The 23,063-nt window shown below is 38.3% G+C and overlaps 1 protein-coding gene across 15 annotated transcripts in view; it reads left to right on the forward strand.

The window, feature by feature from the left end:
• Positions 1 to 23,063, forward strand: part of SDK1 (sidekick cell adhesion molecule 1) — a 656,852-nt gene that overhangs the window by 277,650 nt on the left and 356,139 nt on the right. For all 15 annotated transcript variants that reach the window (XM_039493139.1, XM_039493140.1, XM_039493143.1 and 12 more), the window contains 2 exons: positions 591 to 697; positions 5,299 to 5,446. In XM_039493139.1, coding sequence (XP_039349073.1) covers positions 591 to 697; positions 5,299 to 5,446 — 255 coding nt within the window. The remainder of the gene's footprint in view (positions 1 to 590; positions 698 to 5,298; positions 5,447 to 23,063) is intronic.

The raw sequence follows: 23,063 nt of genomic DNA on the forward strand, positions 1-23,063 counted from the left end.
CAGAACAAATACAATATATAATGCACCTTGTCTGCTCCAGTACTCTTATGAGTTAAGTTGGTCACATAGTATAGTAAAAGATGTTTCCATACCTGAATTTTAATGTTGTTGGAAAGCTTTCCCAATGCCATTATTTAGATTTCTGTTTTGTTATAGCACCTCTGGGAAAAGTATTAGACTTTTCTTGCCTTATGGATGAAGGTAAATTGAGTTGAGGGAAAAACTCAAATCAATACTACTAAGCAAAATGTTGAGTCTAGTTAGTCTTATAATAAATGGATCCTAAGACTGAAAGTTTGCCATACAATTCAAATATTTCATTCTTGGATATAGTCTAGGATGTATCATGGGATCATTGATAATTTGAGAGAGTGCAAGTCATTTATCCATTTTTGCTCATGGGAAAGAGGTGCAAGATGTGCATGAGGCAATGTCAAATGTTAGAGTAGGATGTAGAAACTCATCACAAAATTTAAGAGTGGATAGGACACTCTTCTTAATGCATGACCTATTTTTGGAAATAGATAGTAACTTTTTCATCCATAACAGAGGATATGTTATAACTCTGCCTTTCTCTTTGTGTCTCACAGATACATCATCCCAACCTTGCAAAGGTCCCATGCTGGGTTTTATCAATGTGTGGTGCGGAACAGGATGGGGGCACTCTTGCAAAGGAAATCTGAAGTTCAAGTGGCATGTATGTGTTATCTTGTAACTTATTAACAAACCAATTAAGTTCTTATGTGCAGGAAGAACAATATAGCAACAATGTTTGTCAATTTATTCTAGGTATGTCTTGAGATAAGTCATATGTTTAAAAAGTATTATATTGCAAGAATTTTCACATTGACAGTGGTTGCCATCAGGTAGCAAAGTTCGAACTGTCGCAATGTGAAATATTTGTAGCAAGTATTGAATCACTCAAACCAAGACTGGATTAGAAGCTTGCTATGTTTTATCTTCCAAACCCCATGGGTCTTTTTGCACAACCAGTAAGTAGGACTGACTTCCCCTTCACACACAACTGCAGTAGACATAATCAGACCAGGTAAGGCCAGGTGCTTCTGGGAAAGGAAAAAGAGGGATCTGAAAAAGTGGTTTAAAATGGGAGACAATATTTTGGGGCTAAACTATGGAGAAATAAGCCCTCAAAAAACTAAAATGGCACAAACATGGAAGAATAATGGAGGGAATCGACAGTTTAAAATCACTTATAGCCGAGTTTTTAGTGTGTTGGAAGTAAAGAAAGAAACTTTGACCACCAAGCAAGGAACAAAAATTTAGTGGAAATCCATAAGGATTGTGAGACATGGTGATACCTTGGAGATTATTGTCAGCAAAGACACTACTCTCTGAGAGAGAGGGACAGATTGCCTTCTCAAATGAATCAAAATGCACAAAAAGGAGCTTTGAACCTGATTTGTCATGTAGCTGATATAAAGGGCAGGCAAGCACTGATTGTTCTTGCTTTCTGTGTCCTCCAATATTAGCAACAGCACCTACTTGCAATGCCTTGCTCCTGGAGGGAAATAGGGAGAAAAGATGCGTCTCAATTTAGTTCAGTTTAAACACTCTCTTCTCAAAGGAGTATGGAGAAAGGCCTCCTAAGAATCCATAAAAGTTCGGTGGTACTGTAAGGGCCTTGCCGGAGAAGAAGGAGCCCTATATAATTCCCTAGCTAACATGCCAAGCCGACTGGAATCCTACCTGCCTCTGGGTTTAGTATAGGTCCGGCTACATCAGAAGATGGAGGATTTCCATCTGCTGCTGTTTGTGGGGGAACGGATGTCAGACAAATTTCTAGCCCCAACACGATTCTTTTAGTTGGGAGACAGTGGCCCTACCTGCCAGTCCTCTCTTCCTGGTCTCCAACAACAGAAAATGGAAAGAGCAGCCAGTTGTCACACTCTGCTCCCACATCCCTTCAAAAACTCTTGGGAGGGGGACAACTGGAGACAGCAGGAAGATAATAGGATAATAGGATAACAGGAGAACACCATGCCTTTCCCCAAAGACACCAATGATAGAGGCCCTAGAGCATGAAGGAGGCAGGGGGCTGTTAGGAAGACAGGTATAGATTACCCGAGAAAGAGAGAGGTGGGATGTTGCCTTGGAGGTTCCAGGTAATCACCCTTGCAATAGAAAATCAATGGGTTTATTCACAGTCAATACGTCACTAACCAAACTCTGAGGTTCTGTTTCTGAACATGATTGTGAACATGTCTGAACAAATCTTGTAGGATGTTCATATCTGTAGACTGTAGTTCAGAATACAAAGGCTGTCAAACTTGACCTCTGATTTGATTTTTGACTTTCACTTGGAAATGTTAGTTGATTTTCTCAATCATTGGTGCTGAATTACCTGCCTTGACTTGTAAGATATGAAAGATGTCATAATTCAGTTTACTTTTGCTCTCGTTTCTTGCATTAACATCTAGAAAAAATAAATCAAATAACTTGTTTGAAAGTATTTTTAAAGAATTAAACCGTGATCAATCCATTACTCTTTAAAAAATATGTTTGAACATATGCCAGCTTTGGACTGAAATTCAGCTTCTTACTTCCACTCCTCCTTCTTGCACCAAAACAATAGCATTCTTCTGAAGTACATATTTCAAAATCTATAAGTAAAGTATCATTTGTTTGTAACACTACATGTTAGCTGGCTGATGCATAGGATACTGTTCTTCAGGGTACATAACTGGAAGATCAGCAATAATAAAATTGATAATGCTTGATAAATGGAAGTAAGATTAAGTAGATGAGTTGAATTCTTCATTAGTCATAACCATTTCCAAGTAAGTGATTAGACTGAATAACTGTGTCATAAGGGAAAATGCATAGGATTTTCTTTCCTGTACTTTAAAATGAAAAGTGGTAATGAGAATAATACGTTGCACTTATACAATGTTTTACAAAGTTCAAGTAATTTATCCCTTAAAACATCAGAGGGAGATTGACACAGAGGATTTAAGTGACTTGCCCAAGGTCACACAGCAAGTCAATAGCAAAATTGAGATTATGACTCGTGGACTGAGCATGGAATTGGGATTTCCCAAGAGCATGCTGCAGTGGCATAGTGATTTTTCAGAACATAAAAGTAGTATCAAATTGTGTTCCAATAAAAAAAAAGAGATAAGACAGGAGTAGAGGAGATAAAGCATGCATGATAATAGCACAACTGGAATTGTATTGTAAGGATAAATTTGAGCATCTCTATTCTGATGGTTATACCCAAATGATCAATAAATGCAATTTCACAAAAAACAGTGAATTCCCGAATCAGACATATCCTTAGAAGCACAACTTCCATCTCAGAAGGACAGAATGAGTCCTGCTCATTTTAGTCTGGTTAGAATTGTCTCTAATAGCAATCTCGCAAGATGTGATGTTCTACCCCCCTATAATCAAATGGTACCCAAGAAAGGTGTGAAAGTCTTTCCTACCTTTGAAAACAAACAGTAAAAATTACAGAAATTATTTCTCATTTGGTCTTCACAACTGAATGTCCCCTGATTAGTATACATGAGGGACAAATATATCAGCTACAGTATAAAATAGCTTTTGAAAAATCACTTTGATCCATTGTTGAATTATCTCTGTAAAATATGATCATTAAAATTGAATTCTATTGTAGTATTAATCTGTCACCATTATATTTAATAATATTCAATACCAAAAAGCCAGTTTTGGTAACAAGAGCCTGAATTACTGTAAATCAACACAAATCTGGAAACTCAGCACCCAAGGTTAAGATCTGTTCTATGAAATTTTAGGTTATTTTAATCTGTAAGAAGTTTTTTAAAAATGTGTTAAATACCCAAGGGACCGGATTTCTGTACCTAGTAGTGACTGCTGCTATCTTTTGCAAAACTTTAATTTTCAAATCTAAATTGTTTTAAGCAATATGCATTCAAGGAAGCACCTCAAACTTTGTAGTGTTTTACTGTTGTCATTTTTACAGTATAAAAGTCCTCCAATTTTTTTTCAATTCATGCTCAGAAAAATTAGTTGAGATATAAATGAATGGAAAAATCTGTTTATAAAAAAAATGCTGACCAGTTCTTTTTGGGCTTAAAATGCCTGAATTCTGAAGGCTAGACTAGTCACATGACAGTGAAATTAATTAGAATTACCTATGTGGTTCAAAACTTCTTTTCAAGTAGGCCATCTGATTAGTTATAAACAAAAATACATGGAGCAACAGTGCTGATTATATCTGAATAAGTAGCTTGAAAATCACAAAGATGATTACAACCCTTTTAAAAATACTATGTTGTTTTCTTCCTGCTTTTGTTTGTCTTTAGTCTCTTACTTCCGTCCTTAGACAGGGCTGCAGGTTCATGCTCTTCTGCCCTCCCTGCATCCCTTTCTGCTCTTGAGAACTTGAATACCAACCCCTTGGCCTTTGGGAGATGGGAATTCAGTGGGGAAACCAAAACAGTTATTTCTGTACACCAATTTGGTAATTTTAAGAAAAATAAAATGTATACAGGTTTTTAGATGGCAGAAGAGTAGAAACCTGCAGATCAAAGACAAAGCTCAAAAGCAGGAAGAAAAAATGCAGAGTGTTTTTAATGGACTTCCCACTCCCTGGTCCTTGCCCATAAAACTATAAGCAACATGAGTGCTCTTGTGGGAGGACCCATAGTAGAAGTTTGCATTTTTTTAAAAATGTCAAATATATAGATGGAGTGTTTGGTCATGGAAGGAGGCCACAGCTAATGAAGAACCCACAGCTAATGAAATATTGCAGATAACCATGGCCTTGATCCTGCAGTTATATCAAATGGTCACACAATGGTCCATCAGTGTGAATCTGAGTGCCTACTGGTGTGACTAGACCATGATACAGCTGTGCCTGTGGGTGTAACAATAGACTGAAGGAGTATCATGACCAGAAAGACTTGGGAGCAAGAAAACTGTGCTAAAGACTTCATAAAACATTTACACTACTTTTGCAATGTACATTACAAACTATTTTATCCAGTGTAAGAATATATTCCAAAATAATTTGTACATTAAAATGACACTTTCTGGTTTTAAAAAAAGTCGGTTATTATAATAGGGCACGTTAAATCGTGCAGCAGTGATTGTGTGCTCTGGAGGTACTCTGTTTTGTCTTGTGCCTCACCACGCACCTGAAATCTGCATTAATCAACACTATAGTCATATATTTTTGCTTAGTTATGGCAATGCCATTGACTCTGTTGTAAAATATAACTTTTTCTCTGCTGCCTTTAAAAAAAAAAAAGGAGAAGAAACTTCCAGAACTTTGAATATAACTTTTCTCTTCAGATATGGGAAATTTCATGGACACAGACCAGAGAAAAACAGTGTCACAAGGACAAGCTGCAGTTCTAGAATTCCTGTACATCATCAGCTATCCCAGACCACAAGTGACTTGGTTTAGAGATGGCCACAAGATTATTCCAAGCAGCAGAATGTAAGTTGATGTGAAGTTCAAAAAATTAAAGATGTGAAATCTGACTAATTCCATTTGATAACACTTTACATTTTAAGCAGACTAATTAAGGTTTAAAGAAAACGAAGTAGTCTAGCTCATCCCAAGTCTGAGATAAATGGCTATTTCAAGACTGGCTCTGAAATTCTTAAATAATTCAACAAAATAATTCATGTGATCTTAATGGTTGTTGTACAGCAGCAGGAAGTGGTAATGGGGAATGGCTGCTTTCTCCTCCTTCCATTCATTTTCATGGTGTGCTTCAGAGAAGTAAGTGTTTGTCCCTGGATTGTATTTACTTGAATGCACTAATTTAATGAATGCTGGTATTTACTTATAAGGTTGCATTTTATATTGAGCTCTGCTTGATGCTATTTTCCTTGACAATAAAACTGTAATCACTGATTATTTCTCTTTATCTTTTTATCCTACTGGCAGTTTTATTTCCTTTGGTCTAATTAGCAGTTCATCCACTCATGACAAGGTTGTTGCACCGTGATTAGCTAAGCATTATCTCAAGGTGTATTAGTTTATCCCTTACCTAAGACATTTAAAATGCCAATGTCTATCATTACACTCATGCATTTATTTAAAGCTTTATGTGGTTAGCTGGAGCATTTTAATTTTATTATTTATTTTTTTTGGTCCCTGCATGCTTGTCAAATTTAATAGAGAATTACTGGGTTATCAACGTTTTTGGAAAATGAGAATTTCTAAAGGATCCAGTAGCTGGCAGCTTGTGGTGAGAGAGATTTTCTGATTTCAGGATGGCTGCTGAGTGCTACGAGTTCTCAGTAGGGAAAAAAGGCTTTTGAGTTTGACTTTTAATTTGTAGAGTCATACTGTGTTATAAGAGCATAGGATTAGCCATACTGGGTCAGAACAATGGTCAATCTAGCCCAGTGTCTCTGACAGTGGCCAGTGCCAGATGTTTTAGAGAGTATGAATAGAACCAGGCAATTTCAAGTGTTCCATCCCCTGTCATCCTGCCCCACCTTCTGGCAGATGGAGGTTTAGGGACACCTGGAGAATGAGGTTGTGTCCCTGACCATCTTGGCTAATATTTTACTGCAGTCCATTTATACACTTTTTAAACATGAAAGCTAGTATTCTTTTGAAAGTCAGTTGGAATTAACGTGGCAAAGGATGTGGAGCAGCTCTGTAATGAGTTATGACTATATGGCCTGCTAATTGGGGTTGTTACTATAGGCCTATATTCTATATATATTGTATATATTCTATACTATGTGGCTATATTGGAATGTTTAATGTGTATATATACATGTTGGTTTAGTTTAATAGCAGGTTGTTGGGGAAACAAACTGGAAACAGAAACAGTAGTTCCAGATGAAATACCTCCTGGTAAACACTTCAGTGGGGCTAAGAGACAATGCCCGAACTCTTACCTGTGAGGAATATACTCATTGACACCAGCCAAGTTACAAAGCTTGTTTTGCCAATGCTGGGAACAAACCGATCAAAAGAGCTACAGGCAGCTAAAAAGTCTCTGTCCAGGAGTCAGGCATTTGTTTGGGAGCTGTTTGCAGGGAACAGATTGACACAAGCAGATACCTGTTTGCATGTCTGAAGAAGCAAAGGTTTCTTAGGCCTTCTATCACAGGGTGGGAGAGCTTTAAGTAAGATAGATATGTATATAGGCTGGCTGTTTATTTTAAAATCCTATAGCTCGAATCGTATGCTCTTTCCAACTGTTAAGATTAAACAGTATTTTAATTTAAGAAGGCTGTTTTGCATCCCTGTGTTAACCACTGGTCACAAGCTCCCAACAGGAAGAACTGCAGGTGTCGAACCTAGTCAGACCTATTGGGATAAGTGCAGTAGATACGCAGGGTACCAGTCTAAGAGTGGGAGAATCACAGGATTCCACCTTGAGAGACGTGAAGGCATGAAATCTGAGACTTGGGGGGTGGGGATGGGGTGTGTGTGTGTGTGCAGTCAGAGGCTAGAGAAGGTGTCAGAGGTGCAGCTAGCCCTCTAACTATCACAAATGTGTAATGCCTCCCTTATGGGGACTGAACTAATTGCCTTGGGGGAAAAGTTTTCTGAGCAGCAGCCCTCCAGTTTTAAATAAGGCCTTATATACACACAAGTTGTAGCAATTTAACTGAATCAGTTTAGAAACTGATCTGGTTAGATTGTTTTGATCCTTTGTGTGGATGCTCTTAAATTGGTTTGAGTGCCTTATATTCCTAAATCAATACAAATCACTTTACATCCTGAGTGTCCACAGAAGGGGTTTTCACCCCTCTAGCTAAATCAATCAACTTGTCAATCAGCTACAATATTTCCCAGTGGTGAAAACATTACACTTAATGCAGGCGGATGAAACATTCAGGGCATGTCTACACTGCAGTTAAAAACCCATGACTTGCCGGTGCCAGCTGACTTGGGCTTGCAGGGCTTGGGCTAGAGGGCTATTTAATTATGGTGTAGATGTTTGGCTTAGGCTGCAGCCCACGCTCTGGAACCCTCTCACCTCACAGATTCCTAGAGCCCAGGCTCCAGTCCAAGCTCAAACTTTTACACCGCATTTAAATAGCCCCTTAGCCAAGCCCCACGAGCCTGAGTCCCTGGCATGGGCCAGCCACAGGTGTCTAATTGTGGTTTAGACATACCCTCAGTGCACGAACTGGAGAGAGCATAGGTGGATATTCCATGCTGAAACTTCTTATCACCACCTCAAAGAAAAGTTGGCACTTATTTTTTCACTGTAACATCATTTAAGAAAACCATTGGCTCAAAGACCTATTGGAACTGCTTCTCATTTACACTAAGGGCCGTCCACTGCTTTCTCAGTGTAAAGTGGACTTAAAGTAAGCATACTTTAAAGTTACACACCCTTTATATTTCCAGAATGGTGTAAACGGGTGTTAGTGTAAATGAGAACCAGGCCCATTAGGAATACAGGGATAACTACCACAATTCAATAGAATTGACATCACTGTAACAGAAATCCAGGTGAGTGTACAGGCTTTGTCATTATTGTAAAAACTTAAAAGATCAACATTAAGAATAGTTATGCAAAAATATGAATTGTTCAGCAGCTGGTAAGAATCTGTCATTTTATTTCCATCATTCATTTGCTTTTTTAAACTGATATTTAAAATTTCAGTTTTTTTCCTGCCAGTGTGTTAATGTTTCAGTTGAGCCTGTTCAGCATTCCCATCTTTATTTGTTTTTGTTTCTAGGGAACGCAGGTAGCAGAAGATATTATTGCATTGTCGTAAATTCTGGCATCACTTTATTATTTTGGAGGTATTTTACAAATATATTGAATAGGACTAGCCTTTGGTCTCTTTCTTTTCTAATGTCAACTTCACATCTTAGCATGGTCTCCAGTTGTAACAAATACTTCTCGAATTCAGAATAAGCAAAGATAATAGACCAATTTCTTATTCCTCTTACTAGGTCATTAGGGTTAAAATTGTCAGTTGGTTAGACTGGAGAAAAAAACATTGATTCAATGGATAGATTAGTCTTCATGTTCTTCCACAAGTGAAAAGTCATGAGGATAATCCTGCTGTGCGAGAGTGCAGAGCTGTGATAGTTACTGGGATGGGGCTTCCTTTTGAGATACAGACAATTTCTTTCAAACAGAGTGAATTTTAATTAATTTAAATGGCAATGTAACTCTTGGTGGAAAGATTATTCGACTTTGTAGAAAATAACTATTAATTCAGCTGTTAACCAGTATCCTAGCTGCATTGATTAGATAACACGTTCTTAAATTGTGCTAAAGCCAAAGGATATAGATCAGAATAATGACTTAATTTTTACAAGCTTTTCACTTGCAAATCCACTCTGAAGAGCTTTAGTTCCTGCTGCATACAGTCACAGGTAGGCTAATGTAAAGATAACACAAGCATATGGAGTTTATCATGTCTAGTAAGAGGCCTTTCATACAGTCATGAGGTTGCTGATAAAATTCCTGATATAAGATGACTGATATGCCACAGTAAATTTATTCAAGCAAAACAATGGAGTATATTTACAGCATTTCAAAGCCCCTGAGTTTGTTTTCTTTCCACCCTATTTCAGTGTATTCATATGTGGTATGTAATACAACAAACCAGTAAATATTTTGGCTATTGGAAGTTTTCAAAGTCTTATTTTGATATTTTAAAGGAATGTTTGTGCATTATCAGAGAAAAGCCATGTTACTTCACCTGCAAGAAAATTTGTACAGTGCTCTTCATCATCATTTTCTTCAGAATAAGGGAAACCTGACAATGTATTCAGATTAATTCATATGGAGGCCAAAGAAGGTATATTCATGTAGAAACATCATAAAGGATTAGAATATTTTGTCCATTATTTCATTATGGAATCCTCGTTTAGAAAAGGATTATGAAAATCTTCTTTTTAGTACAGCTGTTCTGCTACCTGAGTCACCAGTTTACTTGCTGCATTGTTTCCTCTCATGTGTCCAACTTTTCTCCACCTGTTCCTGGGCCATTTGGATTATTGTTATGAAGCAAAAATATCTGGGAATCAAACTTCATTTGGTAGAATGTTGGTCAAATATGTTGCTGTTCAGAAATATTTTTCATATGTAGCTAGCTAGTTTGTTTCTACCAGGAAGTGGTAACTTTAGTCAACACTCAAAGTAAATTTGAGAAAGTACTGGAAAAAGTGTGGAAATTCAGTGGAAAGACTCCGGTTGACTTCAGTGGACTTTGGATGAGGGCCTTAAATGTTGTAGCAGAAGACCAAACTTTGGGGTAGAGCACAAAGAGTTGAAGCGATACCCAGCTATTAAATTACTAGATGCATATAGTATAGAGTAGGAGTGAGGAAAAAGGGAGGAACAGTGTAAATCTTTGTTTGAGAGGAAAATAGCTGGAAAGCGGCACTTGGTAGAGGATGGAACCAAAAGTTATCTAGAGAAATATTTTTCTGTATGGCTAAGCTGTCTTTGCTTTGGAAACTTACCGTTTCTTAGGCAATTGGCATCTGGTTTAAGTAGTTTACTGTAATTCTTCCTTCTTTAATCTGTCTGTTCTGTGAAATCTATTCTCCCATTAATACACGCACGTGCAACACTCATTAAAGTGTGGATTTGAAAACCAAGAGTCTGATTTTCAGCTCCTAATTGGGTGCATGTTTGCACGGGGTGCACGTTTCTAGCCACACGTGCACAAATCAATTATTTTCACACATCCATCCACATATATACATGCAAAAATATACATACCAACCTACAGCTGAAAATCACTTTCTTGTCCAAAGTCACATCCCAAAAGCAAAGAAAAATCTGTAGATGCCTTTATGAATATGACTAACTGGATATTAAAAACACTTCCTGCTGTCCTGCACTGGTATTTATAACTGAAAATTTAAAATGAAATGTTACGGGTATGAGGCTAAATCATCACTTGAATATCTGCCCTGAGCAAGGAGTTTCATGTAGTTGTGCTGCCCTAAGAGCAGCCTGAGAAGCACATTGTGACTATGAATGATATCCGAGGTGTGATTGCTTCTCATGTAGACATACCCGAGCAGGCTTTGATCTTCCTAGAGTAACAATCGCTATAAAGCTGCAGCAGCATGGGTGGTGACTGCTGAAGTATGTACCAGGGTCCTTGGTGAGCAGGACTGATCCATGCTCCATCCTTCACTGCTGCTGTTGCACGATCTAACTAGATTGCTAGTTTGGGTAAGTCTGGAGATTCTGCAGTCACACCTCCTGATGCAGTGTAGACAAACCTTGAAAGGGAACTGGACTTCAGTGAGACTTAAGCATATACATACAGTTAAGAACATGCTTAAGTGTCCTTCCTAAAAAGGGATGCTTTCCTAAATTGGAGCCTTTGTGACTTTCATTGTGTAACCTCAGTTTTGCATAAATGTTTATTTTTCATGTATAGTATTTTGCATTCTTGATCCCCATGCCTTTTCTAGATAAAACAGTAAAGTTTTACTCACTAAAATCCACCCTAGCTGTTTCTGAAGCACCGCAGTCTGACTATCAGAAAAACCTGACAACTTCATTTGGACCATGGCCAGTAGCTAAGATTGAAGAGGAGTCTGGGCTGTGATGTTTGTAGGATGGAGAGGGAGGCTGGAGGCCATAGTAAAGATAAACTTTCACTCATTTGGATGGGAAATAGGAAAGGGGAGTGAGGAGGAATCTGCTCTTTGATACAAACACAAGTCAGTGCTCTCCTGGAGGAAATTAGGGTCAAGTTTGTTCCCTGATTCATAGATTATAAAGCTAGAAGGGACCATTGTGATAATCTAGCCTTACCTCCTGTATAACACTGGTAACAGAACTTCCCTGAATTAATTCCTGTTTGAAGTAGAGCAGATATTTTAGGAAAAAAATCCAATCTCGATTTAAAAATTGCTAGTGATGGAGAATCTATCACAGTCCATGGTAAGTTGTTTCAGTGGTTAGTTACTCTCATCATTAAAAATTTGAGCCTTATTTCCTGTTTGAATTTTGTCTAGCTTCAACTTCTAGCCATTGGATCTTGTTGTACCTTTTGTCTGCTAAATTGAAGGGCCCCTTATCAAATTTCTGTTTCCCACATATGTACTTACAGACTATGGTCAAGTCACTCCTTAACTTTCTCCTTGTTATGCTAAATAGATAAAGTTCCTTGAATCTGACTATAAAGGGCATGTTTTCCAATCCCGTAATCATTCTCATGGCATTTCTCTGAACCCTGTCCAATTTATCAACATCCTTCCTGAATTATGGACATGTAACAATTTAGATGGCATATAGGGGCCCAAAGATGTTAATATAACCCAGTCCAATATTAAATGTTTTTAAACAAGATTTGGTATACAGAGACCTCAGCCTGCTTAGTACCATGGCAAACTCCCAATTAAAAATCATTTTAATGTTTTATTAAAGAAAAGAAGGAAAATGGTTATAGCTTTTTTATTATTATTTTTAATTTTTTTTTGCAACATCCCTTGTTCCTTTTCCCTTTAGCTGGAGAGAGTTTTTAGAAGGAAAAAACCTTTGTTTTGACATTTTCTTAAAGGGTATTAAAAATGGTAATAATTTTTCTTTGCGGGGGAAAAGAGAAGTTAGTGGAGATGGGCTGGAGCTGTCTTTGCTGCTGCTGTTAAAGTTTGCTCCCATTTTCTAGAAGACAAGACAAGACAAGCACACACACGTAGAGAGAAAAGAACAGCAAAGATAAAAACTGCAATCTCTGATGTTGGCTCTCTCTTTCTTTCTGCTGGAGAAACAGGCACAGCACATGGTCCGATCAGCCACTCTGAGACTTAACAAACTTATACCTGCATCAGGCTATTTACGGCATTGCTTGTAGTTGCCTCTTTCTGGTCACAGGCTTCCAGCAGTGTTGCAAATATACAGTCTTGCCCAGCTAAGCCAGACTCTTATTAGAAAGCAAAAAGAGAGGGACAGGAAAAAGAAATAAGATGGGGAAGGTTAAGGAGACATGGGGTTAGAGATGAGGGGAGACAGTCTCACATCCCCGGTGGTATTCAGCTGGAGATGGAGGTGGCAGCACAAGCATCGTGTATAATAGGCCAGGGAAGGCTGTGCTCCCGCTGCCCCACTGCCAGACAACTGGGCCACAGTTGCCTCCCCCTTCCTTGAGAACCCCACTGCTTCCTCCACTCCACCCCTGCCCCCAAGGTCCCTGCTGCTCCCCGCATCCCTCCTCCTCAGGACGGGGGAGTGAGGAGCGATATGGAGAGCCAGCGGCCGGCGGAGTGAGGGAGCTCAGTCGGGCGCTGCAGGGGCCATCAGCTCCGTGGGGGGGGCCTTCAGGGCCGGGAGGAGCTGGCGCTTGGGGAGGCTGCCAGTGGCTCTCAGCCTGGCCGATTCTGGCGGAGGGCAGAGAGGGCCATCCAGGCGAGGGCGGGGCTGGCCCAGGGCTCAGGGAGACTGCTGGCTCAGCCTGGCCCGGCTCGGCGCCTGGCCCAGCGCTCAGGGGGGCCGACAGCTTCTGGTATCAAGTAAAATGCATTACAGAAGTCTAAGTAGATTACATCAACACTAGTCCCTTTATCAAACTAGTCCCTTTATATAAACTTGTAATCACTTCAAAAAAAAGATACATTAGCGTCTTAATGGGCTAATTGGCTTCTTTCATATTCCAGCAATTGTTGCTTTTATACTGAAAATTGTTACTAAGGATTCCAAACGTAGTTTATGTTCTGAGACCAAAGAATTCAGGCACTGGCATTGCAAAGAGCAGACATAAGTTCATTTACCTTGCTCCATTTACTTTGCATAACAAAAGGTGGGAACAGTCTTGCAGTAGACATGAAAACAGCAATAACCTCATTTGAAAGTTTGAATTATTTGAATTTTACCTTTACACATTTGTAACTTCTTTTTCTTCCTTGGAAAATGAAATGTATAGACTGTCAGTCTGGGTTGTTTTGTTCCACTAGGAGGTAATTTCTACTGGTGTTTATCAGATTAGTACGCAAGAGCATGTTTGGTACAATGCTAGGCTCCTACTTAATTGCAGGTTCTTGTCTTCAAATTGCATCCTGTGGCCTACCTGACAAGAATGTTAGCAGAATCTCCTTTTCTATGTTGTTTTCATTGTGCGGTTTTCCTTGAGATGTGAAGTTTATGGTTTAAACATCTCAAATCTCTTAATTAGTTTTGCAGTAGTATGCTTTCCTAATAATAATCTTAATTGTTACATCTAGGGGGTAAACTCTATCCCAGGTGATTTAGAAAACAATATAATGCATAATTGCACATATTTAAATAGTTCAACATCCATTAACTTATTACCATTTCACTTCAATTACTTTAAGATTTGTCTAAATTTAGCATTTGTAATGGAAATAACATAGCGATCTCAATGTTTTTCATTTTTACTGGACTTTTTGTGTACGCATTTGTTTTTATTGACTTATGTGATAGTGCCTCTGTGTTAGTACTTCTGTTAAGTTGTGGCTGTCATTCATCAGCTTCAGTCAAACTGCCTTGATAATTCTGAAAATGGAAGCTTGGTTTAAATATGTAATAAAGTCAACCTGTCACTATATGCATACATATCTAGTGATAATGCCATAGATTGGGCCTTTTAAATATATATTTAAATATTTAACTTAATTTTATTGAATCTTTATATAGCATAATAAAAAAGAAACCCTAACTTTACAGCAGAAGTTACCAGGGCTCTGCTAAATATTTAATTATTAAAAGGTAATTTGAAAGGACTATTACAATGCGTTCAGGAATGAAATATTTTAGCTGTAAGATCCCAGCCTGGGAATTTTTTTGCAAAATAGCAAACTAGGTTTGCTATTTTGCAAAAAAAAAAAATTCCCAGGCTGGGATCTTACAGCTAAAATATTTCATTCCTGAACGCATTGTAATAGTCCTTTCAAATTACCTTTTAATAATTAAATATTTAGCAGAGCCCTGGTAACTTCTGCTGTAAAGTTAGGGTTTCTTTTTTATTATGCTATATAAAGATTCAATAAAATTAAGTTAAATATACCGCTGGCCAGACACCATCAGTAACATCCACCTCTTGGAGAGGACCCGTCAACTCCCAGCAGAGGAAGAAATTAGAAGGAGAAGGTGGGGCTGGATAGGACATACACTACGCAAGCAGCCAACCAACATCACCAGACAGGCACTGCGGTGGAACCCCCAAGGCAAGCGGAAAAGAGGCCGCCCAAGAAATACCTGGCGACGCGACCTTCAGGTTGATAGCAAAAAAATGGGCTATACCTGGAACCAGCTAGAGCGAATGGCCCAGGATAGAAGACTCTGGAGATCTGTGGTTGGCGGCCCATACCCCGGTTGGGGTGACGGGCATGAATGATGATGAATGATGAAACTAGGTTGGGTGGATGATAGTTCATTTTGCTGTGTTTTAAGTTTAAAATGAGTCAACTGATTTTATAATATAATAAACATATCCATCGCTGGTGTTTTCTAAATTCCAGTATAAAAACATCTTTGTTTCTCAAACTAAAATTTTGTTCAGCAGTAGTTTATAGTGCTCCTGATGCAAAGCCTACTAAAGTCAGTGGAAGTCTTCCCATTGATTTTCAATGGATCAGACCCATTGTGAGCTAGTTAATGTTTATTTCTGAATATTTGTTTGCATTTAGAAAAATTTAGACACAGGTGTAATATATGCTTGTTTCACATGTTACTGATTGGGATAGTGGCAGCAAGAATGCAAGTAGGGTTAGTTCATCTTTTGTTATTTTGCTATAATTCTTTTAAAGGCAAAAATAGCTCTTCTTGTGAGGTGACCTCTCTTTGGCCTCTAAAGATGTGGTTAAAGTAATTGTGATTTTTTTTGTTTCTTCACCGAGATTTTACTGCATTTTACTTAATTTTCTAATGGTTGATGTTTACATTTTTTTATTGTAGCAAATGTCTAGTATTGAATTAACGTTCCCTAGTGCTTTTAAGCACTAACCTAAGTGTGCCCAAAAGATGTCACTCATGGCCTGTTGCATTTTGGGGTGATCATGTTTGCTCATAGTTGTAGGAATTGCTTGAGGATTTCCTCAGAAGTTTTCAAGGTCCAGTAGACAAGAATCTCCTGATGCCTTTCAGTATGAAAGAACCCCTGGGTCAAGTAGATGCCCCACTGGGATAGGATCCTGCTTCAAGATCCTCCTCTTCAAAGAAGCCTCAGCATGCTGTGTCCCTGAATGAAACTTTGAAATTATTGAAGTGCTCCACAAATAGAGCTTAATCAAAGAGAAAGGGGAGGTGTTAAGGCATTGAAGAGACCTTTTGGAATGATATGCTTCATCCTCTGTATTCTCTTTAGATACATGGTCCTCAGCATTATTTGTTGAAGGATCTACAAGATAATTTGGAGACTGCTTTTCAAAACCTTATCTTCTTATGAAGGTACTCAAGGTACAATATAAGGAAAGTCTTAAAGAAATTTGCTTAAAAGACCCCCCCAAACCCCACAACTAGAAAACTATACAGAGTGGATTTATTTAAGGTTCTTACCATGAGATCAGGAGAGTTGCAGCATGGAGAGAAGCTAACAGTGAGTTTCTCCAGAGTTTAGTAATTGAGTCAGTTATTAACAACTTGGAATTTGAGGTAGAGGAAATATTGCAGTGCCAACATTGCTGATGACATGTCATTTGTTAATCATGAGTAGGGAGGATTATGAAGAACTCCAGAGCATGTGATAAAACTAGGCAGGGCCAGCTCCAGCGTTTTTGCTGCCCTAAGCGGCGGGGAAAAAAAAAAAAAGCTGCGATCGGCAACATTCGTCGGCAGCTCTACTGCGCCCCTTCATTCTTCGGCAGCAATTCGGCGGCAGGCCCTACCCTCTGAGAGGGAGTGAGGGACACACCACCAAATTGCCACCAAAGAGCCGGACGTGCCGCCCCTTTCCGTTGTCCCCCCCAAGCAGCTGCTTGCTGTGCTGGTGCGCCCTGAAACTAGGTAACATGCAACATGATGGCATTTAAAATTCAGTATTCAGATGCACAGTGATGTGCATCAGAAGGAAGAACTTAAAATACTCATACATCTTGTTAGAGTCCTGGATTATTTGTAGCCTTACAAGAAGTTGTAACTAGATATCATTGTGAACAGCTCAGTGAAGACACTTGCTTTAGGCATTGTAGCAGTCAAATAAATACATTTTTGTTCTAAGGCAACTAGATAAGAATATGGACAATATTCTGTTTCCATAATATAAAATAACGGTATATTCTCACATTGAACACTGCCTGCAGGTTTAGTAGCCTCATATGGAAAAAAAACACAGTGGCAGAATAGAAAGACCTAGTGATAGATGTATGTCAATTAATCAATGGAATAGAAATGGTTTATCAGATGCTCCTAATATAAGAAAAAGGTGAAAGTTCAAAGTCACTGACATAGAAAATTGAGGCAAATAGCTTAGAATATTTTAAAGGATTATATGTTTATATGAATTAGAACAGCACTTGCAGTTGTAATTTTTATCCTGACTAGTTTAAAATGATGAATTGATCAGATCATAAATTGATTGTTCAAGAAAAATTCTACATCACTCCCCACTGGTATAGTAATATATACTTGATTAAGTACAGTTATAGAGGGGCTTACAGTTTCCTCTGATTAGTACATCTGACATTGTCATAGAGAGTAAACTGGACTATAGAGAGTACTATATAAAAATAATTAATAAACCACTGGTCTGTTTCAGTGTGGAAATTCCTTTGTTCATGTGCCTGTTGTTGCTATTAAAATATTTACATATGCCTTTGTATGTAGTTAAAATTACTGCAGTTTTGTTGTCTCCTTGCTAAGGCAAAACAGTGAAGATTTTAAGAGCGATCCCTATAACTATAGCTCTAATCAAATACTTCAATGTAGAAGATGACCAAGGTGAAAAAATCTGAAAATTACTTATTAGGCTTTGAATCTAGGTTAGAATGTTTTGCCTTGATGGTGACAGCTCAGTGTGTAATGTTCCATGTACAGATTTTTCATTTGAAAACAAACATCACTTCATTTTACATGAGCGGATTCATTGCCGACAATGCATTTCTCTACAAATATTAGCCTGTTACACAACTTACACTGGTTGCGCATAATTGCATTTCACATGCACCAGATAATACTTTAATTAAAACTGTGATAATTAGCATGTATATATAATCAACAATAAATTCTGAGATTGCCAAGTCTTTAGTGAGTTAGCTGAATAATACTTAACTTTTTTAACAGAGCTTCTAAATCTGCAATTATGAATTGGAATGGGCATCCCTTTTGAGCAATACAGATGATAGTACAGTACCGGAATAATCTGGGCTGTCTCAGTATATATGCAGTTGTATAGACTTCACATACAGTTTAAAAACAACCTCTTTTAGTACTTGGGAGATGGTATTTTCTTTGGGGGAGTGGGTGGGAGGGGTCATGGAATTATCTCCTTAAACTCATGAGTACCCCTTTTTTTTTGCCAAATGCTGCATAGAGTACTTTCCCTTCCAAGGTCCAGCCAGGACTAGAAAACAGCTGATATAAAGTTTTGTTGTTATTCCTCTAGGGCATCTACTCTGAAATCTCCCAAATTTTGCTCTAACACAGGTACAGCTTGAGCAGTGCTAGATAGTCAGAAAACTAGTGCAAATGGTTTGCTATTATATGTGGTGGAAGAAGGACACTAATACTTCAGAATAAAAGAAGCTGGGATTATTCTCTCAGGCTGAATTGACAGGATTCCATCTCTCTGTCCTAGGGAATGTAGGTTCATCCCTTTGCTCATCGTATCTTCTGGAATATGTTCTTCACTGGATATTAAATTTATAGCTCAGACATTATTTCATTCCATTACATGGAAGGACTCTGATAGACTACTTTACATTTTGTACTAGAACTAAAAAGTGCAAGTACACTTGTAGAAAAAAAGTGAATTCTTGGGGCATGTTTATTTGCTGTGATGGGCTTCTTAGACCAACTGTACCTGGAAATCCTTCAGTGCCGTCTTCAGTAGTCACAGATTCCAAGGCCAGAAGGGGCCATTGTGATCATCTAGTTTGACCTGTATAACAGAAGCAATAGAAGAACTTCCTCAAAATAATTCCTAGGGAATATATTTTAAAAAAATCCAATCTTGATTTAAAAATGGTCAGCGACGCAGAATCCACCATGAACCTTGGTGAATTGTTCCAATGGTTAATTACCCTCAGTGTCAAAAATTAATGCCTTATTTCCAGTCTGAATTTCTCTAGCTTCAACTTCCAGCCATTGGATCATGTTATACCTTTCTCAGCTAGATTGAAGAGCTCATTATTAACATAGATTGAGCTCCTTGAGTCTATAACTATGAGGCATATTTTCTAATCCTTTAATCTTGCCAGCAGATGTGGGTGCCCCATCTCAAAAAAGATATATTGGAATTGGAAAAGATTCAGAAAAGGGCAACAAAAATGATTAAGGGTATGGAACAGCTTCCACATGAGGAAAGACTGATAAGACTGGGACTTTTCAGCTTGGAAAAGAGACGACTGGGGGGTGGGGAAGAATACGATAGTCTTTAAAATCACGACTGGTGTGGAGAAAGTAAATAAGGAAGTGCAATTTACTCCTTCTCATAACACAAGAACTAGGGGTCATCACATGAAATTAACAGGCAGCCGGTTTAAAACAAACAAAAGAAAGTATTTTTTCACACAACACACAGTCAACCTATGGAACTCTTTGCCAGAGGATGTTGTGAAGGCCAAGACTATAACAGGGTTCAAATAAGAACTAGATAAATGCATGGAGGATAGGTCCAATAATGGGTATTAGCCAGGATGGGCAGGGATGATGTTCCTAACTTCTGTTTGCCAGAAGCTGGGAATGGGTGACAAAGAATAGATCACTTGACAATTACCTGTTCTGTTCATTCCCTCTGGGGCACCTGGCATTGGCCACTGACAGAAGACAGGATACTGGGCTAGATGGACCTTTGGTCTGACCCAGTATGGCTATTCTTATGTTTTTATGTTCTCAATCATTCTCATGGCTCCTCTCTGAACCTTCTCCAATTTATCAACATCCTTCTTGAATTGTGAGCACCAGAACTGGATAGTATTCCAGCAGTGGTCACACCTGTACCAAATATAGAAGTAAAATAACCTCTACTCCTACTCAAGATTCCCATGTTTATGCATCCCAGAATCACATTAGTTTTTTTGGCCACAGAGTCACACTGGGATCTTATGTTCCAGCTGATTATCCACCACAACCCCCAAATCTTGTTCAGAGTAACTGCTTCCCAGGACAGACTCCTCCATTCTGTAAGTATGGCCTACATTCTTTGTTCCTAGATGTAGGCATTTACAGTTGGCCATATTAAAGCACACATTGTTCGCTTGCTTCCATTTTTCCAAGCAATCTAGATTGTTCTGAATCACTGACCTGTCCTCTTTGTTATTTACCACTTCCCCAATTTTTGTGTCATCTGCAAATTTTATCTGTGATGATTTTGTGTTTTTCTTCCAGGTTATTAACAAATATATTAAATAGCATAGGGCCAAGAATCGATCCCAGAGGGGGCTCCACTGGAAAACACACCTGCTCACAATTACATTTTGAGACCTATCAGTTAACCAGTTTTTAAATCCATTTAATGCATGCTGTTAACTTTATATCCTTAAAAATTAGAATAAAAATGTTATGCAGTACCAAGTATATTGCATCAACACGATTACATTTATCAACCAAACCTGTAATCTCATAAAAAAAAAGATATCAAGGTAGTTTGACAGGATTCATTTTTCATAAACCTCTGTTGATACTTTAGAGCAACACAGTGCAGAAGAATATGCCGTTACTGAATTTCAGTACAGAATATTGAATAGAGATCAGCATTGTGTGTGTATTGCCACAGTTTGTTAACCATAGATGTGGAGCTGGTGGAAGTAAGAAGAATGGGAAGCTAATCCTCATTAGACAGAAGCGTTTAGCATTAAAGATGATTCAGTTAACTCTGTTTAGGTTAGGAAGTTGATTTACAAGTTTGTATAGGCTCTTAGAGGCAAATGGATTTTGAGAGTAAATATAAACTGCCAAAAGAGAATGACTAACAATCCTCTTTCAAAGAGTATCCGTGATACATCTTTTCAAGAAAGATTCTCCAGTTTGTAGGTAGGAAGATTATAGGATTTAAAAACAGAATTTGAGTTTCACTCCTATGATTTATGTTATCAGAATTATTTAAGATTAAGGCAAATAACGACATCAAATTGTAGTTTTTATAAAAGCATTATTTCTTTTAGACATGACTGGATATTTAAGTCGCCCTCATGTATTGTGCTTTCTGCAAGTGGATTATTCTTATTGTAACCAAGACAAAATTTGCTTGGTTGTTCTTGCAACCGCCATTCTTGGGAGTTGGTTGTACAAACAGAAGAGTCTTGGGTCGTGCCTGAAAAGTTGAAATACTCCAGATCTATACTTTTGTGACCACCTCACATAGGTATATTTTTACAGAAATAGATGCAGAGTGCTTGTGACGTATCAAATGATACACTAGGTTATGCCTTGTGTTTACCAGTTTTGTTTTATTAATTGAAACTGACTCATTTAAAATGCATGTCAGTACTGGTTGCTGCAGACTATGATGAGACATTAATTTTGTTCTTGTGCAGACACAAGCAAATCCTGTCTGGTTCAGATTCCTAGTAAATATTTTTATGATGTGTAAAGATGAGTAAATTAGTAATAACATGATGTGGATTTTTGTTGAATGAGTTTAGAATCCTGTCAGTTTGGGGAAGATTCCTTTTTATGTAAAAATTTTTAAGCCTAATTCAGAAAAAACAAACAAACCTTTGAGATATGTTGTGGCTTTCTTGGTCGATTTGCGCCAGGTCAACTTTGAACAAAATTCAACTTGAATATTAAGAATTTGGTCCATGGAAGCAAATGTGAAGCAGACCGTACATTAATTAAAGCTGGAAAGGAAGGAAGGAGCTGGCAGCCTGCCTGTGGCTTATCTCTGATCGTTAGTTGTGAGCGGAATCTCTAGCTGTTTTGTGTCTGGCCTTCATCTAGCAGATTCAAAATGAATATAAATAAATTGTAAATGCCTTGTCTGAGATTTCATGGGTCTGTGTGATCTGTAGGAGAAGCATGACTCTTTTCTCTGGTGAAACCTTTTGATGGAGCCTAACAATTAAAAGTGAGAAAAACATTGCCTCAAAATACTCATGTAGAAATCCATTGCACGGATGCAAGTTAAAACGGTCCCCTCTTTTGTGAATGTGTGTGCAGATATTTATATATTGCATGAGCTTACTGTTTGCCACTTTACAAAAGTCACAAGTTTGATAACATTTCAAAAAATCACAAGGGAGATGGGGGTCAAACTGTCTCGAGTGGCTCAGGAGCCTGCGTACCGACCTCTGGGCAGATTCTTAAGAAGCAGGTTACAAACCCCAAACTGGTTGTGAGTTCTCTGCTTATATTTCACCAACAAAGTATCGAGTGTGAATTCCTCAAGCATTATAACAGCCTTAACATGGAGTCACAGACAGACCCTGTGGTACTCCGGTGACCCAGTTTCTTCTTGTTTTAGTCCCTTCCTCCCAGAGTTCAAGCAGATGAGATGAGTTCACTGTGGGTCTGCTCTTCATGGGGTGTTGGGGGAGGAATGCAATTAACAAAGTCTTTCTCCTTTGATTTTTCATGATGGCTCGTTTGGTTTCCATGGGCTTTCTTATGTGTTGGTCCTAACACCTTCTGGAGGAGCTCTGCCGTTACGTTAAAAAATGCTTCTTTCCTGTTTAGTGAGTTACACAATTACAGAGACTTACAATGCAAACACTTGATATAACCTGGTAACATGGGGTACATGCTAAGTCAGATTAATACATGCAGTATCCTACAAACATTTCATAAAGTCTAAACACAATTTTATACATCTAATACCTATTTTTATAATACTAACACACAGGTGAGTGAGACTGGTTTCCATTCATCAATGTTCAGCTGGGGTCTAAGGGCCTTGGCATGAGTTGGCACTTGGTCTGCCAGCATCACAATGAGTTCCTGACCTGACTCTGCAAACTCTTATGCATGTGTGTGAAGTTGTATGTGTGTTTGCAGGATTAGGGACTAAATGATAGGCTTGATGGAGACATAAGG

Source organism: Mauremys reevesii, linkage group 10 (assembly GCF_016161935.1).
Source record: "Mauremys reevesii isolate NIE-2019 linkage group 10, ASM1616193v1, whole genome shotgun sequence".
In the NCBI taxonomy this organism is placed as follows: domain Eukaryota; kingdom Metazoa; phylum Chordata; order Testudines; family Geoemydidae; genus Mauremys; species Mauremys reevesii.